The sequence below is a fragment of the Eutrigla gurnardus genome, assembly GCF_963514095.1.
Source record: "Eutrigla gurnardus genome assembly, chromosome: 10".
In the NCBI taxonomy this organism is placed as follows: Eukaryota; Metazoa; Chordata; class Actinopteri; order Perciformes; family Triglidae; genus Eutrigla; species Eutrigla gurnardus.
This window is the reverse complement of record NC_139924.1, coordinates 6,768,914-6,788,840: the sequence shown is the minus strand read 5'-3', so window position 1 is coordinate 6,788,840 and position 19,927 is coordinate 6,768,914. Positions and strand designations below refer to the sequence as shown.

Here is a 19,927-nt window from a genome sequence, read left to right as displayed (position 1 = left end):
TAGCAAAATCCATAATTCACTTTCCAGCATCATGTTGATGTATGTTAATATTTTATAACAAATGTCTGCCGTCGTTAAGGCGCTCCATCTCTCGGATTAGAGATAATATTGCTTCTGTATATTGTCTTCCCTCCATCCCTCCGTGGTGACCTGGTAAAGAAAGACTGATGAAATCAGAGCTGGCAAACATACATCAATCACACAGCAAAAACCCAACAGCAATCAATAAGGACTCTCTGACGGTTCAAGAGTTTTCTTTGTCACTTCTCCGTGTTTCAAGCCGTCTCTCTTTCGCTGAGCTCCGGTTGCCCTTTAGTCCATGTTTATTTTCCCGTTGCAGGGTATGTGACACTAGTTGACATGACATTGGTTGACAGGAAGTAAACCTGGACCCAAGTTGTTGCCTAGCAATGCCTTCCTGTTGAGACGGTCAATAAAAATGCAGGTCTATGCTGGGTCACAGCTGCTATTAGCTGATACATTTACCGCAGTTCAGACAAATTCCTCAAAACGTTGGAATGACTTCCACTAGAAGCCTTCTATAAAGTTTAGGACAAAATCACATATAACAAAAAATAACTACACAAAGGTTTGCAATGGCTATATGGGGGAATGAAAGTGCTGTCTTCCATGAAGGCAAAATCACAATGAAATCCCATCTACCTTCTTTTGCACACCACAGCAAAAAAACAGCAATAAAGCTATGAGTTTGAAGCTTTAAAGAAATGCAGACTTTAAAAGCAGCTCTTATTCCCAGGCTATGAGGAGTCTGGTTGTGGACTGATAACTTTGGAGGAAGACGAACATTCTCTTGCATATGCACAGGCACACACACACACACACACACACACACTCACACACACACACACACGCCAGGTGCAGTGCCGAGTGTTGTTCGCGTTCAACTTCACACACACACAACTGTGGAGTTTCAACCTTTTTAAAACCTCAGGGTGTTCACGATGCCTTCACACAACCCGCCTCGCTTCCCCTCAACTGTTTCCTTATCCTTAAAAACGTGGTCTCCAGAGGCCAGCCAACTGGCAGCTGAGATATAATATCTCTCACCGGGTTTGCAAGTCCTGTTTTGAAGATGAGCCTCAGAAGCTCTGACAATGCTGTCATTAGAAAAAAAGGGTGAGGTCACGTATATATTCTTCATGAAAAACGAGAGAAAACACAGAAACGTTAAGAAGTGGTGACGGGTCTTGTGTCTGTGTGTGGGGGTGGAGGTCCATGTGAACCTGAGTGCCGGCAAATGTGCTCCTCTGCTGTTATTGTCAGTGCACAGTGGAGTCCTCACCCTCACCAGTGCATACAGTCTGAGAGTGGAGCACTCCGAGAGAGGAGTCTGCAGGAGAACTGAGAGAATGACCACGACAGGCAGACGAAGGCTCTCACAGAAGAGACTTTAAAACCAGATTCAGGCATTGAAGAGGAAAACTGGTAACAAGTTGTGATTTCAATATGTAGACGGTATGATTCTCTAACAAGCAAACGCTCCTTCAGGTAAAGCTCTGCTCCATTTCTTTCATCAAGGCAGAATATGAAGGATTCCTAAATTCTGTGAGCACTGTGGATGGGTGGTATAACAGAGCATCATTAAATAACAGCTAGGGCACGCACGCAGGTGGTGGAGTGGTTAGAGCGCATGCCATGTAGGCACGTACGCATACGCAGCCGACCCCGGTTCGATTCCCGGCCGGAGGTCCTTTGCTGCATGTCACACCCCCTCTCTCTCCTGTCTTTCCTATCTGTCCACTGCTAATAAAAGGTGTCTATGCTTGAAAAAATCTGACAAAAAGATATACAGCTATACTGTGTTAACACCCGAGGCTGTTGTGTGCGTGCATGACGCTAATGTGTGATACAGGCTTTATGCTGAGATGACTTTCTTACTATTTAAGCACCAACATGACGTTTACAAGTGCAAACAGCTGCTGACGTCAAATGATATCCTCAAACATTCTGATTCTACTGCTGATACAAAGACCTGAACAGCACCTGCATCAAACTCAATCACTGATTTCACAAAAGCATGCTTAGTGGCCTTGCAGTAAAGTGATAATCAAATCTATGACGCCCCCCCCCCCCCGGGCTGTTAGTGAAATTGAAGTGAGAAGATGACAGCCAAGTGTAGGAGTAATGAAACTGCCCAGTGAAGGCCAGGTGAACATGAGAGTGCACACAATCACACCCTGAACACACAGACACACACACACAAACACACACACACACACACACACACACAGAGCGCTAGCAGGTAAGGAATTCTTAGTGAGGTTTTCAGCTGCGGCCCGTCTGCCTCCGCCCCCCAACCAGCCAGATAACGCCGACGTGGCAATCACACCGTGATGAATGAGCCGTGATAGGCAGGGAAAATTGCTCCTTGGTGGCTTCCTAAGTTCGGTCCGGGGACTCTGTATCTCCAAAGTGGAATCAAAGCTCTGTGGCCAATTCTTTTCTTTCACACCCTCTTTCTGTTGAGAAAATATTGTCTCATTTTGTACTCGCTCTCAAAACACACACACACACACACACACACTCACTGCGTGTGAAATGAACCGTTCCATCTGAATCCCAATAAGTCTCAATGAGACCAGAGAGTTGTTCAGTGGCAGCACTCGTTCCCACGGCGCCGCGGCCGATAAGCCCGGCACTCAGAATAACACATTGAGCCAATAGCCTCTGCTTACAAGCTTGTTTGTGTCTTATCGCCTGACTCATCAGTGAGGAGGAGGAGGAGCTGGGCAGGTGACAGGTGTGCGTGTGTTTGTGTGTGTTACAGGAGGAAGAGAGGTATGAAACACGCCGCCGCCGTCTGAAACGCCGAGCGGTTTTTTTTTATGCATCATGAATCCATTTATTGCCTTTGATGTGATATCAAAGCTACTGTAAAACAGGAGACTTGAACAGGCTTTTATTCTCCTCACAAGTTTGGGAAATTCCTGACACATTTGCTTTCCTAATTAAAACAAGTAGCTCATTAATTGATGTGCAATTAATCACTGTTGAGAATTGGATAAGTCTCAAGAATATATTAGTGTCGCATAGCCAGACTTATCTCCAGCGATGTGTCAGTATTAAAGAACGGCTCGGCACGTTGCCAATCTTGTGGGGGGGGGGGGGGTTGTTTGTATTTCTTTAAACCAATCGTCTTGGATGACGCTAAGCATGGGATGCAGTCACGGTGCTCTTGTGGATTAGATACATGGCCAATGGCAGGTTTATACCCAGAGTCTACTTCTGGCCAGTCAGGGTCAGACATGACTTTGATGTGTTTCACGGATCAACTGTGATCACTGGTTCAATCCCCTTCACATAAAGTCATCATATTGAAGTGTCCTTGGGCAAGACACTGAACCTGAACCTGGCATGGCAGCCTCTGCCATCAGTGTCAGAACGTACGTGTGAATAGTTGAATGTTTGACTTGTAGTGTAAAGCGATTTGGGCAGTTGAAGGACTAGAAAGACGTTTCCATTTCATAAGTTTGCTGAGTTCAAGGAGTTGCAGTGAACAATTTATGACTCACAACTGATGATAGTGATATATCATTAAGGAGCCTTTAAAAAAAGATTAAGTAGTTTTGAGTGATGCATACTGAACCTTTATAGGCCTTTTCACAAAACGAATGAGATTTCTAGAGGTGCGTTTTTTCAATGATTCTCCAGTAAAACCTATAAATTGTTCACATTTACTCATTTGAGCGGTTAAATAACGGCAGGCAGAGCAAGGACTGCAGTTTGAGTGACAATATTATTTCCTTTCATTAAAATATAATTATCTCAATTTAAATGTCAACTGCTTATATAATTAATTGCAGGAAAGCATTAATTTTTTTAAGGATTCATAAATTACTGATCAATAATATGGCAGGTGTTTAAGGGAATTGCTTCAAAAACGGCATCCTTCGTAAAACAGGTAGCAGGGTGAGAGTAGTGAGAACTAACACTCAAAGGATCTATATTTACAACAGAGGCTGAGGGAGGCTGACATGGGGAATTATTAGCTCCTGCTGATGCACTGCGAGCCTCGTCTGAAGTACTCGGGGCAAAACAATTGCGCAGCAGCAGCTCCTCTGATCCCTAGAGGACCCGAGTTTGGATCTGAAAACACAAAAATGGGTTTTTGATATGGTAATTGCCTCGTCAACCACGGAGTGTCATGCAGATCGACTGAGGAGTCAAGCTAATGAAATGACACGGAGCCCCTGCTGATGTGAGTACAGTCGGACCCACCAGTATGGTCGTGATGGTGAGAGTGGTGTTGAAGAGGGTGTCCGTCACGTTGATTGATGGAAGCTTCCTCTCCATGGAAAGTCCAGCTTCAGAGTGCCACAGGCCAATCTGCAAAGAGAACACACACACACACACACACACACACACACACACACACACACACACACACACACACACACACACACACACACACAACAGATCAGTCACTGAGTCCGTCAGCAGGAAAAGGCCAATAGAAACAATCTGTACTTAATTGCCTCCCTCTAAAGGACAATCAGTATGACCTTCACAATGGAGCGCCAGAAAGCAGTGGACAGATCACCATGTAGTGAGACAAGGTGATAGGGAAAGTTAGCAGGACTGCATAAGGAAACAAAGACGCCTGTGTGTGTGTGTGTGTGTGTGTGTGTGTGTGTGGAGCTCCTTCAGGTGCGAACACGGGGCATGTGTTCAATCAGAGGCAACAGAATGCATTCATTAAACCAATTACCGGCAAATCCTGTGGTGCGGAGCCACATTCTCATTTTCATTACAGCTCGAGTAGCGGCTTCACACCTCCACCTCACACGGCGTCGTTCCTCCCATCCGCCCTTCCATCCGTCTCTGCCATCTCCCGTTTCATTAATTCATGTGCTCGGCCCAAGTGTGTCAATCCCCGACGCCGTCTACCCCCCCCTGCGACTTTCCGGTACATTCCTCCGACTGTAAAACCTTGGTGATTTGTATGCTCTAACCTTGAAGAATTCTTCCTGTGGTTGGGAAACATTCTGCAACCCTGGAGCTTTTTACAATCTAGATAAAGTGAGAAATGTTGGAGTACAACGGAGGTGTTTCTCATAGTTTTGACAGGACAAAACAGAGCTGTGAGTTTACCTGTGCTGTGAATTCTTTATTATTCACAATCATCTTCGCTGGCGATTATATGGTGAGAATGATGTGACACACAGGCAGAAATATCGGCAAAACAATTTTGCTTTCCTTATCATGGTGGCTTCACCAGCTATCATTTTGAGTGTGCGGCAGTTTCAACATCAATAACAGAGCGGTTGCTTTGTGTTGGCCCAGAAGAAACATCAACAGCAAGATAATATGCTAAATGTGTCCTTTTATTAGTTTATCTGTGGTTTTGATTTAAGAAATGAGGAGTATTTATAAGAACTGGAGGTCATTCTGCCCACTGTGTTCCTGCTAAGACGATAGTGTCTCTCACTGGTATGGAAACACGTTCGGAAAAAAGGGCAGCAATTTCAGCATCTCATTAAATATGCCAACCAATCACAACAGCTGAAGAACAAAATCATGACAATTCAAAACCGTCGTTTACATTCAAACGCTGTAGCCTACCTCATTATGTAAACATTGCCACCCACGTCATGAAGACAGTAGAGAAATAATATCCCTTATCATAATAATCAGTCTCCATTGTGAATATGATATAGGAGGAATAAATGAGAAAACACGGCATCTAATTTAGCCTTGATACATTGTTGGTGTGATTCAATCCTTGTCACTAGAACGGATTCTCTGATTAGAAAACCTTCGGGAATGTTCACGTCGGTTGGAGACGACTAACTGTAACAGGATCAGTGATTGGAGTCGGATACGAACACGAAAAAGTAAACAAAGCGCTCCAATCTTGGTCGTAGTTTGTTTCAAGGCCAAATTGCAAAGAATTCTCAAGAGATTACAACCCATTCAGGTTGATCAGTGCCTGTATTGGAAGCCATTAAACCAGTCTCCTAACAGTGATGATGAATAGCTGAGAGATATAAAAAAAAAATGGAAGAGAAAGCTCCCTGAATCATAAATTTCCTTTGAGAGTATGATCAAAAAGATCCCATCTCCTCTGGTCTACTTGTTGGGAGAAACAGCACCTTGCTCACAAAAAAAACACTATCTGTAAACCTGCACAACACTCTCTGCTGATGACGGCCTCAGGAAACAGAACATGTAAAGCAAAAACATGATCTTCAGCAATCAGCGCAGAGTCAGTTGCCTGTGAAGGTGGTGGGAGGTGGGAGTCCATGGCTTGGCTGGGCTCAGCAGGCATCCAGAGACCAAGAGGTCTGAGCATCGAGGTGACCGAGAGGGTGATTCTTGGCCAGGAACAGGAGGTGGAGGGAGAAGGGAGCTGTGAGCAGGAAGCATATGCTGGCGGGGGAGGAACCGGCCCTTCGTCAACTCTCTTTGAGCCGGCAGAGAAAATAGAGCTGTACTGTCTCTGAGTCGCTCCCACTAACAGTAAGGAAGACCTCACATCAGCTAATGTAAGCGGGGAGGCACGCTCGCGAGCAAACACACGGTCGCATTCATCAAACGGACTGAAAACCTTTAATGCTGTAATTATTCTTTGCAAGACTGTGCGATAAATTACACGTTTTTTATTATTGATTCGTGCAATAAAAATGGGGAGGCTCCTCATTAAGTAGCACAAATCGGATGAGAAGATGAGAACAGAGTGTCTCAAAGTTGGAGATGCACCAGTGTACAACTAATTAAATTGACGAAATATGAATCAGAGCGTAACGCCGTAGCCATTAATCTGATGGGCGGGAAAAGAACATCAGTAATCTTACATGTCTTTTCCCTTGGAACACATTTTATAATAATTCTGTAGGTTGTGCAAACTCTGAAGTAAAGGGAGTCTTCACCGTTACATTTAATCTGGCGAACCAACACCATTGAACCATTGCATGAAGCCTCATTATAAACACAGCACAACCGGGAATCTAAGACCATAAAGCTTTTAGAGGAAGCTGCATATTGCCAAAAACCAGACTCTGTTTGCGAACAATATAAATGGCTGTAACTTGATGCTTCTCATTTGTGGTGTTATACATTTGGTATTTACACTGCTGTTACCGCCAATAACTAATTCAAACAGACACATTCTGACAGAGTTCAGACTGTGGATGAGCACTGTGAGCTACGCCGGCGAAACGGGGGAGGCAGGAGGGAGAATAAGGTATAATAAGAGAGAGGGGAATAGGAGACGAGCGAAAAGGAAAAGAGAAAGATGCAGGGAATGTCAATCACTAACTGAGTAGGTGCGGTGAGGCTGGTGAATGGAAAGAAAAATCAATGAGAAAGTATGAGGAGCAGCCAGCTATAGAGCTAGAACATGAGGCGGGAAGAACAAGAGAAAGAGATGGAAAAGACAGACAGGAAGATAGAGAGAGAGAGATAGTCTATGCGAAAATAAAGAGAAAGAGTGAGAGAAAAAAGGAAGAAAGACGGCGAAAAGTGACAAGAAGTGGAGCGACGCTCCCTGTGAGGGATTACCCAGGGTTCATTCTGCAACCTGGAATTACAGCGTGAGCAAAAAGATTAGGGGGGCTGCTCATCGAAGCGACGGGATTGGCTGGTTCTCCTGTCGCCAAGTCCAATGGGGTGTGGCGAGAATGCGGAGTGATAGACGCATCCATCACATGTGAGAGAAACAGGAGCGACCATTATCAAGCATAATGTCATACAGCCCACTTAGAGCGAGGCTGAAGCGCTCAGGTGTCACAGCAGCGCAAATGAGGCTGAGTGGAGACGGAGATGTGTCTGTGTCTTGAAGTCTTGAAGCCTGGAAAAAGTTCGATGCTCACACTGTTTCATTAAAGTCTGAACTGTGTGTGATTGATGCTGTTACTTCTGAACACACACACACACACACACACACACACACACACACACACACACACACACACACACACACACACACACACACACACACACACACACACACACACACACACACACACAAACAAACACAAATGCATCATGTTATTCTGGGTCTGGTAATTTATTCCAAAGCCAGCCAGCACACTCATCATTTGGCCTTATGGAGAATAATGCCGCTGCTTGTTCAATCCCAGTAATGAGAGTCAAACTCGTCACAGCAGATCTTCAAAGCAGCGTCGCGGTTTCCTCCAAGTGGAGCAGACGGCGAACAATGGATGCCCTCGCAGCAACGGTCCCCGCTCAGCCTGCCAGTCCCCAACCTACCGACTGTCCAAACGTCTTCGTCTCCGGCCACCATGTTAGTGGAGACGCGTTTTTTTGGGTCTCTTCTCTTCTGGAAGTGTAACTCATAAGTGATATAAATTGCTAAAACGTAGGCCTGTTTGACATGATGACATTTACACCAAGTACAAAATGACAGATGGAGACAACAACATGCTGCACTCATAGAGATGTGGTCATACATATGGAAATATGTTCTGTTACTATTAATGTCCTGCACACACACGAGGCAAGCTAACCTCTAGAAAAACAGCATGTCAGATCAAAAGTAAGTGTTTATCAATCCTTGTTAAGTTATAAAATCATAAATGTGTATCTCAAAGAGAAGCTCACAAGACTGCTGAGAGAACAGAGAGCGAGTATGAATCTGTAGGAAAGAAGGAATAAAACGAGGTTACGCTGCATGGACGCTTGTTCTTCAGAAACATTATACCGAGAGTCTTGGTGGGATTTGGACGGGGAACTGTGCAGACTGATAAAAAACAGAAAAACAGAGGCAAACTTGCAGGCACAGAGGCACTCACGCACATAAATTTGCATGTACATGCATATTACACCCATACACACACTCAAAGACTAGCGCACACACACACACACACACACACACACACACACACACACACACACACACACACACACACACCCAGCCAAGCAAGCCGTACACAGTCTCACCCAGCCTTGAAATCCGTTAAGACTGGGGGATCTTGCAAAACAGCTCATCCATTCCGCGTTTGATCTATTCCCCATCTCCAGCCTGCAAAGTGCAAACTGAGAAAAACAAAAGAGGAAAGGGGACTGCTGTACGTCTCCGAGAGACCAAACAAAGGAGAGAACTACAGACACACAGAGGATGCCGGTGTGGGGAGAACTAGATGTGAGGCTCTGCCTCGACAAATCCAATATGAATTTTACCGAGACGCAGTCGCAGACTCAGCGCAGCGAAAGAGAAGTGAGCGGCGGATGATGATTCTGTAGGATTGCACTCATTTCTTATTTGATCTCATGCAAAGGTATTACGATTGATTTGGCTCTGCTTTGACGGGCGAAACACTCACACTGCCCTCGTACACATGTAACACTGTGTTCTTCATCCACTCGGGAGAAGGCAGTTACCATCAAACCTTGACCAGCTTTAGATTTCTCTCAACGTTTTGAGTGTTTCTTGGTCAAGATGCAGGGGTGAAAAAAAGACGTGGAGAGGACTTGGGGGGGAATATGTCAAAAGATGACTAATATGTCTTGCTGCCCAGCTTTTCTTCAGTCCTACACATTTACATCAACATCATGCAGCTGACTCCTGACTATCCAGTCAGATTATAATAATCATGCAGCAAGGCCAGACATTCTAACGATACTTCAAAAGAAATACATCCAATCACATGTATCACTCGTTAATAATATTCATCTGAATTTGAGCAGCTTAAATGCAAACGTAATGAGAAGAAATCGAACAAAACTGACTGACTTGAGTCTTTTGCGGTCAGTCAGCTTGTTTCTTCTCAAAATGGATAGCTTGTCCGACCTCCAGCGCCGTCTGCAGCACCGAGGACGTTCAACTCATAACGGTGACAGATCTGTTTGCAATAAACGGATCGGCTCATAAACGGATCCCCTGCTTTGCGACTGAGCATTTCAGACGTAAGTGTGGCTCGTAACTAAATTTATACAACACGTTCCTCCATCAGAACAATTTCCGAACACACTTTACACGGTGATGCGATGTGAAAATCAAATCAGTGTTCGCCCAGCGGAGAGCATCACGTACACCGGAGAGATTAAACAACTTAAAAGAAGCAGCTACCCTGGGGAGGAGCCAACAGAAAACATGAAGCAAGAATGCAAAAAAAGAGAGATCTGCTGGAGGTGATAGAAAAAGACGATACTGAATTCACACTTATAATTTGTGCTTCCAGGCAGATGAATCCAAAGTCTTAAAAAACGAGCACCTACAGTCTGCACAACGAAAATGAACAGAAAAAGATGGCACGTAAACAAGGTGAAGAGAAACCGTGTTTAATGGATGATCCTCAGAAATGAATGTGGTCTGACATGCTGCGGTTCCAGTGGCTGGAAACTCCACTCACAAACACACATCATCCGAGGCAGTTTAATACTGACAACGAGCCGCGGCGGGACGTTCCATCCTGATGAGCTCCTGGATGTCGTTAGCGTGGCTACGGATCACGATAAAACACGGAGTAAACACAAACAGAAGCAGGTAAGAGAACGAGGCCCTGTAGTCTCTTGATGTAATCCTCAGAGATGCGTTGCAACTTTTCAGGGACAATTTGATTTAACAATGAAATAATACAGATTCATACTGGCAAATAAACACAGAATTTATACCCACTAGTATTTCCTTTCCCCTGCTGGCAAATGGCAGTTTCCCATTCTACTCTTTATCTCCAAATAGTAAATAATGTATACTTGTTTTGTTGACTCCTGCGAGGGGTGTTTTTCCCTCACAGATTTTCAATTTCACTGACAATTTTGACACAAGCCCTATTAAATCCTGACTCTGACAGACAAACAGATTCATGGCGAGACTCAACTTGCAGGATTGATGTGTAACACCAGAACTCCTCGTGGACGGAGGCCATTCTGAACACCTTTACACCCGAGTTAAACTAACATCCCTTGGCGATGTAGATGTGGCTTTAATTATTGCTCGCAATTACACAGTGGTAAAACAGACACCTACTTACTCTCCCTCTAATACACTCTGTCTGTCGGGCTCTGTTGCTCACACAAACACACAGAGTCCAGATTGAAATAGGTTTAAACTGCGCAGCTGGAGGAGATCACAGTCTCTCAACGTACTCTGACCTTAGTGGCAGGAGCTCAAGCAACCAGCTCTTGTGTATTACACCCTGTATGTCCATCACACCTGGATAAGCCATACTCATCTCTGCCGGAGCCCCAGCCAGAGAAAGAGATCCGAGCCACGTGGTCCTGATGCTGAGCTACATGGCCTCCTATGATAATGTCCTTCAAGGAGAGAAAAATAGATTTGGAGGCAGTCTTGAATCTGTCTACCTGCTGTGCACCACCCTAACATCTCATCCCCTCTCCTCCCCCACCTCTCCCTCGCTACACCTGTCCCCTCCCCTCCCCCTTGCTTCACATTGCAGCAGCAGCAGGGGGAAATTCAATTGAGTGCATCTGCATCCACAGCGGAGGGAGGGGGGGCAGCGCTGGAGTAATAGTGTTCTCAGGGATGGGGTGGGGGCAAAGAAACGGGGAGGAGGAAGCCAAAAACAGATTGCCGTAATAAACATAGGAGCAGCACTGACAGGAAATAAATAAATCCAATCCAAAAGAGAAAGAAATTTCAACGAGCACATTCACCCTTTAACTGGAGGAAGTCTTGTGTAAATAACACAGCTCAAATCATTTCTTGCAAATTGAAGTGGCGCCCATGCAGTGTACGCGTGTGCACCCGAGAGTGTGCGAGCATGTGTCTGTGCGTGTCTCGGAGATATTCCAGGCACTCGGCGTTCCCTCAGATATGGGGGGTTAGATGTGTATAAAAGGGTCTCTGCTTACTGCACCACCTCCGTTGCTCTACCCCGAAGACCTTGACACAAGGACGCCCGGGTATCGCAAGTTTATTCAAAAAAGCAAGCCGGCTGTGAATACCCAAATGATAATTCATGAAATTAGAAAGGGTGTTCTTGAGCATGTCTGGATGATTTAACAGTTTATGATGATTTTTCTTCACAAAGATTCACAATGGGGACAGAAAAATGAGAACACGGGGCCGAAATGTGTGTTAAAAAAATCAATATCCAAGGTGAAAGAAAGTGTACTGCAACCAAGGATCCTGTTTATTTCCATGAGATGAACCATCGGTTGGAGCTGTGGCTGCTCAATACATGGAAGAAGGAAATCAGGCAAAATGATAAATTAAAGCGTCAAGCAGTGATGAAAGGGCCCTCACAACCCCACGCCATTCAGTGGTGGGGTTCGCCACATGACACAGCTCTGAATTATCATAAATGTCGGATTAAGGATTTAAATTCCGACTATGTGGTGCTAGAGAACACACACACTAATTACACGGCATGCTGTATGGGTGTGTAGATGCCTTCAGGCCTGGATGTCTGTTTTGGGTCGGACTGGAAAATGTAAAGTCATGGCGAAACATGCAGATTTAACAGGAAGCCACCAAAAATGTTCCACGAAAAACACGTGACATTTGGAAAGAAGTCATTCAGCATGAAAAAGAATAAAAAAATGACAAAAAACATCTTAGTCACTTAATATGGAGACAACAGCGTGGTTGACTGATCGACTAAGAGGGAGCAGCCCAAGACTAAATGATGAGTTTAAAGTTTTTGCAATATTTTGTCAGTTTTTGTGCGTCAAAAATGTGCTGGTAAAATGAAAAGTACATGAAAAAGAGAGCAATGATCCCACCAAATATCGTGAACATCAAAGGAGCCCTGATGAGATTTTGGGGGCGCGTTGGAGCCCGTTTTTTGCCAGTTCTGAACATTTTCATGAGAAACCCCTCAAATATGTGATTGCACAGAAAAATAATTACCTCTAAACAATGGGTTGCTCGCCTTTTCAGCGCCAGGGACCCCAACGGCCCCCGGCTGGGCCCCTAATGAATTTGATGGTGGTGTTGAACATGGCTAGAGTATTCTCCACCTGAGGTCGAAACCTAATCAGTTCTTTGTATTCAGACAATTAATTCTTAATGTGGCAAATCCCTGATAAAAATGAATGAGTTGCTTTCTATTTCAGCAAATCTGCTGCGGGTTGTTCAACTGGAGGTTTCTATTACTTCAGAGAAAGTAATGGAAAACTAGACCCAACTTAAACAAATTTGAAAGTCATGTTCATGTGATTACAGGTTTCAGGGAAGCAGAATCCGAGGATGGCATGAAGCAAAATGAGGAAAAACGTTGCACCTTCAGTGCCAGTTACTAACTTAATGTCTCTGATTCTAATCTGCCCTTGGACATCACATTTTGCAAAGCACCTGTGGACTCAATAATGAGAACAATTTGCTTTGAGTCATGCTGGAGTGAGTCAGCCTCTGGCCTCATCCACACCAGCGAGCTGCAACCTGCTCACAACCTGCTCCGTGGCCTCGCCAACTGACCCTTTAGCTCAAAACATGTTTCTCTTTCTTTTGTCTGGTGGTTTCTATACCAACACTCCACCAAAGTGCCTCCATTATAAAACTCAATGAGTGCTTCTCTACAGGAGATGTGGCTGCAATGACCAGATATGCACATGTGTGTACGTCAACACACAGACATGAATATACAGAAACACTGATACAGCTTGCTAGCATCAGTGTCTCTATCACACAACAGAGCCTAGCGCTGTAACAGGCAACAGCTTGCCTAGCCCAAACTGCAATAATTACTAATTTTACAGCCCTGTCAATTTAACAGGCGTGCTGCTGTCAATGAGCTCCGTGCTGGAAATGAGAGCCGGTCCACGGAGGCCAGGGGGTGGGGGGGCTGCAGAGGGGGCTGGACCACTCTGCCGGTGTGGTGTTTGCCGCGGTGCCGGTGGCTGGCAGGCTGCAGTGTGGTTGTTTTGGAAGCACACAGCGTACAAACATAGATGGCTGTGGGCTCGGTGTGTGCCATTGTGTGCGGAGCCAAGAAGCAAGCAGCGGGGGCTGGCACCGACCCCGTCAATGCTCTCTCTCTCTCTCTCTCTCTCTCTCTCTCTCTCTCTCACACACACACACACACACACACACACACACACACACACACAGTGTAAACATAAAAAAAAGCAATGCATTAAAATGAACACACACAGGCACAGGACAGCACTGAGAACTGATGACGTACCAGTCCGCGGTCCTACACCTGCTCAGTATCACAATAAACTAGTCCCATACTTCTGATCCCCCACAAATAGAAGATGCTGTTATCCATTTTGGGAAGTTAGGAAACAGCTCCGTCTTTTGATGTTCCCGACGCGGAGGATACAGTCTGTGTGTTCACAGGAACAGGTTGACTTATATTATCCATCTGTATGTATCAGGAATTGTACTGTTTCACAGCACAACCCTGGTGGTCATACCATCTGGAAAATATACACTCAGAAACATGTTCACACGCACACACGCACACACACACACGCACACACACACACACACACACACACACACCCGCGCCAACATAGTTCTTCGCATTAGTCTCCTTTATCTAGCTCATTACACTGGCTTGTGAATAGCCGTGGCAAAAGGATATAGAGGATTACAGCCTATTCCTTTAATATGATTAGTCCTTCCAACAAGCAATAGGAGTGAAGGTCAATGTTGTTGCCTTAAGTATTAAACGCGGCGACAGCTAGTTCACATATGGAGTGAAAAAACAGACCCCGGCTGTAATTTGACATGCGGGAATGTGATTTCTAGTTTTATAGCTTTGTCTTTGCCTCCTTTCTTTCTGTCCTATTTCCCCTCTCACACGCCCTTTCTGTCTCATTTACTTTCCGCCCGTCATCCCCCCCCTTGCCTCCTCTGTGGTTTGTCGTTGCTTCCAGGTGGCAGCGGTGCCACGGCCAGAGCGTGGACAATGGCAATGCCAACGTCCTACACTATCATCATTGGCCTACCTGGCTGCCAGCGCGGGAGCAGCTGGGAAATATTATTTGCCTGCCAAATAAACTGACCGAATAAAGATGATTGTGTAATGCAGCCACATCATGTTTGGGAAATAAGAGGAGGCTGAATGAACTGTCATCTGAATGGTTGCTTTCATGTTTTAAGCCATTACTGGAATCCTGCTTTTATATCATGAATGTATGGTTATGGCACTCTAGAGGTCATTTTCAGATGATTCTCTCCCTGTGAGGAATTCTGCATCACACCATACTTGGTCAAAACGCACCAATCAATAATGAATTATTCAGGCAAAGGAAATAAAAAGGGAGATGATTTAAAGTTCTGACTGCACAGCATTAATAATACATTTGAGCAGCCACAATGACAATATGACAATCGCCCTTTGGGCTTTGACAGTTAAAGCCCAAAGGTCACCTTCGGTGTCAAAAGTAAAATGTTATACCGCATCAATCCTAAAGTTGTCTCCAACCTGGTAATATGGTGATTTTTTGTTGCTTTTTCATACAATCCCGTGCTAGCAGGAACAGTGCAGACTATTACTCAGCAGACTGATAGCTGTAGATAAATAGCTAGATGGATGAAACAGAGGAAGGTGGAGCAGACAGAGCAGCGGGGAAAATGTTATAATGTGTTAAAACGCCCGCAAGAGAAATTCAATATGCGACAGTTATTGGCTGCAGAGTGTTGAACCCCCCGAGGAGCTGATGGTCACACATGCCAGGCGATCCATAGCGCAGCCACGGGGCTCGGGGTGAGGCAATGATGGGGAAGGGAAGAGTGTGGAAGTGGGCTGGAGGAGCGAAGGTGGGCGGCTGCAACATGCCTTGTTGCTCTCCGTCTCCACAAGTTGTTTAAATGTTTCCCGTATCAACGTGTCGATTTTGTAAGAATTCTCCTTAAACTCTATTTAAATGTGTGCGGGCAGTGAGCCACCCTCCCTTATCTCTGCCAAGGCCCCGACACCTCCGGTGCCTGCCTGGCTGAAGCCGCCCCGACCCAACAGCATGATGGAGGTGTGAGTTAACAAAGCAAACAACACCCCTGTCCCGTACCCCCGTCTAACACCTTGCCTCTCCCCATTACCATAACTGGCAGGGCTGCTTTATAATACTTCTGGTTGAAATCATCACATTAGGTCTGATAGCATTATCCTTCTGCTTGACTGGCCCGGTGCCAGTATAAAGAGGGGACATGGGGGGACACAGACAAGGTTAATAAAGGAAGATGGGCTGCTGTCTGACTAGAGCGTTACTAAGATATTTCTCTCACAGGCAGGAACTCAATCCTCTCTTTCATTTCGTCTCAAAGGAAAGGGCCAAACCTCTCTATTGCTCTCGGTGCTGTCAAGACGCCTGTGTCTTGTCTCTATCTCACGATAGCATAACAACAGCTACTTAAAATGCTGTAGATAAGAAAGCACAAACACAGCTATCTGCTGCAGCAGAGTGGTGAATACTTGTTGGATTATGGATACGTTAATATACGTCATACATAATGCAGCATTGACGGGACAACCACAAAAGTGGCGGGGCAGCAGGGAGCCCAGCTGTCAGGCTCAGAGACAGGTACTCCCCGGGGGGTACTATGAAAACGTTTGTCTGAGCGGTTACAGTTATCACTTCACATCATTTAAGAAGCAATACTAAAGGCATTTATGGAAAACAGGATTTTAAGAGCAAGCTGTGTGAAGCTCACACACAGTATCGGCTGCTGTGTGTGAACACGTCACAGTCAGAATAGTCTGTGTCACAGTAAGACACACGTTTTATTGCATGCACTGAATGTTACCTGTAACAGGTAAACAGAGGTGGGAAGCAACAAAGTACAAATACTTCATGACTGGACTTCAGTTCAATTTTCAGGTATCTGCACTTTATTTTTCGGACAACGTTGAACTTTTACTCTCTACATTTTAAAACAAACATCTGTATGTTCTACTTCTTACATTTTCAATACAGGCTTGTTACTTTAGTTTTAATGCATTTCAGGGGAATTTTATGCCGCAAGATTAAGTTAGCAAGTATAAATGTACTTCATAGGCATACTTTTTACTTCATACTTTGAGCACATTTCTTGTTTTAAGAAGTTGAATCAGTACTTTTTTATCAGAGTATTTTTTGAAAACAAGTAGTACTTATACTTGAGTATAGAATGTACTTTTGATGCAGGTAAATGTGCACTGATGTGAAAAATCAGTTACTAAAGGATGATCAGGTTATTGGTCATCACTTGGCTTTTATTAAATGAAAGTGGAGGATTTTATCATTTATTTACTTATTATTGACAATATGCCAGTATTTGACTGCCTTCACTGTTAAAGTAAGAATTATTGCCAAAGACCCAACTGTTGAATGTCTTTAAACAACTTATTTTTTGTTCTCCCTATTGGACAGAAACGTTGTGTCCCTTGGAGGAAAACCACAGGTTTGTTGATGGATGGGAGAATATTGGGCAATCACTTTGTCTTCCATTTGAAGCAATGTTCTTGTCTCCAACTGCCTCACTAAACTCCTGGTCCCTGGGTTGGAATGCCAGCTCTCCATCGGAGGGACGAGTGACACACACACAGCTGATCATCATCAAAGGTTGTAGAAATCCCAGATAACATCAAGTAGCATTAAAGAATGGCAGAACAGAGCACAGTGTGCTCCCAGGCCTGGCTGTGCAGAGAGACACGGTGGTGTCTGCTGCACACTCGGCCTCCGTCAGTCACCTCGGCCAGCACGCCGTCACCACAGATGTCTTATTGATAGCTGTCACACATCAGATGCAGAGAGACGGTGGCTCCGGCCACGCCTGTGCTGTTTTCTACCGGACCTTCCCCTCAACTATACTGTGCAGTTTGACACATTTCTCAACAAGATCTTGATCTCTTGATCGGGTGGTGGCGATGGTGTTGATGGAGGTGGCATGATGGGTCACGGCTCAATACCATTAGGCCAGTGATCCTGATTGGCCTACGCTACACCTGGGCAAACGTGTGCTTTTGATTGGAGGAGAATATCACCCATAGTCCAATGGATGGCTCCACCTGTGCTTATGTCACCAACCCCTGAGCATTTGGTACAGTTCATAGCACAAGAGCTCCGCCCTCCTTTCATTCACAGCCAATACAAAGCTCAGATTGACGTTACCTGCTTTAGGCCATCCTTGCTGTTCTGCATGATCCTCAGGGCGTAGTTCGACCGCTGACCTTTGCTGTTGAACTCGATGTGGCCCGTTAGACCATCCAATTCTACCTATCCAGCACAGAGACAGCAACACATTAAAACATCACCAGGAAGATCCTGCCTGCCTCCCTCTCAGTAGCACCTGCTACGTTAGCACAACCAGCTCCATATCAGCCCTGAAATATGTCGAGTTTAGAATAACAATATGAAGACGAGGCTCTAATATCTTCCTTGTACGGCAAAAACAGACGAGCCATTAATCACGTCTTCTTCGTCGGAGAGAGAAAGACAAACAGTCTGATATTAAAATGTGTCACATTTAAGTATTTTGATAGCCCAATCACTTATTGTGCCATTTCCATTATAGGATAACACATTTTATTCCCTGACAGCTCATCTTTATCTCACTCTCCCTCTCTATTGCCCATCAGTATAATTTAGAGACGAGATACACTGACCTGGTGGCTAGAGAACATATCTTTAAAGAAAGAATAGACGACGACATATACATTATTATCTGCTGTCAGAATATAATCAATATAATCAAGTTCTCAACTAGCATGTGTATCTATCACTATCTTATTATTGCTGTTTCCTGTTGAACGTGAGTGAATAAAAACACACACAAACACAGTACAGAGTATTTTAGGACTCAGGATATTTTTGGACATTTTGAGAAATATGTTTTCAAGCTGAGAGTTACTTGTGATGTTTGTCATTTCCTGTATGTGTGCAGTATAAAGCAACTGGTTCGTTCATCTTAGCAAAAAACAGCCAGCCTGGCTCCAAGGTTGGGTCAGATTATATGAAATGACAATTTTTCTAATATGTAACATATTCCATTGGATTACAAAATATACAAAATAATAGAATCTTAATAAAAGGCAAACATTTAAAATATCACACAAACAGATCTGAGTTGCACAAATATGACTTTTTCTCTTACATTCAAGCTGAAACTGCATTCCAAGGTTATCTAGCTCGTGATGTATTTCTGAGTGAAACTGAATAAGCAGACGGCACAGAATGTTGTGAGGAATTTGATTTGATTGTTGCTGTTTCTTTTGTGAACATTTGTGTCGCTGTACGTTTTAATCAAGGACTTTGCTCTTGTAACGTAAGAGGAACATCTACTCAAAATGTTTTAAAAAAAAGGAATGAATGCACCATCATCCAAAGTCATCATTATAAAACAAAAAAAAGTTCTTTATGCTATGCTGGACTATCCAGCAGAAAGCAAATAACCATATTTCCCCAAAAGGTCAAACTATTCCCTTTAAAAGTCAAGCTGAAATAAAAGAGAAAAAAGCCTTTTCAACCCTTTTAGATCACATCCCAGGTGATATATTTAAAAATATGTGCCAAAAAAATCTCTTCATGTTTTATTTCAAAATCCAATGTTTTGTGCTTTGTGGGAAAAAAATGACTCATGCTTCTATCAGCTAACCCGAATCCCAACCCAACCAATTTCAACCAATGATATCATGACATCCATCCATCAAATCGGCTACTACGACTCTGCAGAGCTAGCAAAGGTTGTGTGCTAATCTCCCAACGCCATGTCCCGCCTGCCTTCCCTCGGAAACACGTCGCCATCCGGGAGCTAGAGCCTCTCCAAATGCCATTTCACTTGACTGTAAGGTGAGCGGGGGTCAAGAGTGTCATATATTTTCCTGATGTCCAGCAGAGGCAATCTTACCATCCTCAGGTAATTCATGAGGCTGGTGCCGTGCTCCCAGATCTTGGAGGACTTGCAGGAGAGCTGAGTGGCGCCGACATTCTGGCTCCGGTTCAGCTCCTGGACCGCCGCCACCACCGCGTATACCGCATCAAAGAGCAGAGCTGAGGAGAGCTTCAGAGGGAGGCAAGAAGGTGAATGCATTATGCATACACACACTGACAC

At 44.5% G+C, this 19,927-nt stretch overlaps 1 protein-coding gene across 1 annotated transcript in view; it reads right to left on the bottom strand.

Moving 5' to 3' along the window:
* The window catches only part of grik4 (glutamate receptor, ionotropic, kainate 4), a 182,894-nt gene that overhangs the window by 22,377 nt on the left and 140,590 nt on the right, over positions 1 to 19,927 (bottom strand). The window contains exons 9-11 of the mRNA XM_084019062.1: positions 19,724 to 19,876; positions 17,989 to 18,093; positions 4,240 to 4,347 (exon numbers count right to left, since the gene is read on the bottom strand). Of these exons, the coding sequence (XP_083875188.1) occupies positions 4,240 to 4,347; positions 17,989 to 18,093; positions 19,724 to 19,876 (366 nt within the window). The remainder of the gene's footprint in view (positions 1 to 4,239; positions 4,348 to 17,988; positions 18,094 to 19,723; positions 19,877 to 19,927) is intronic.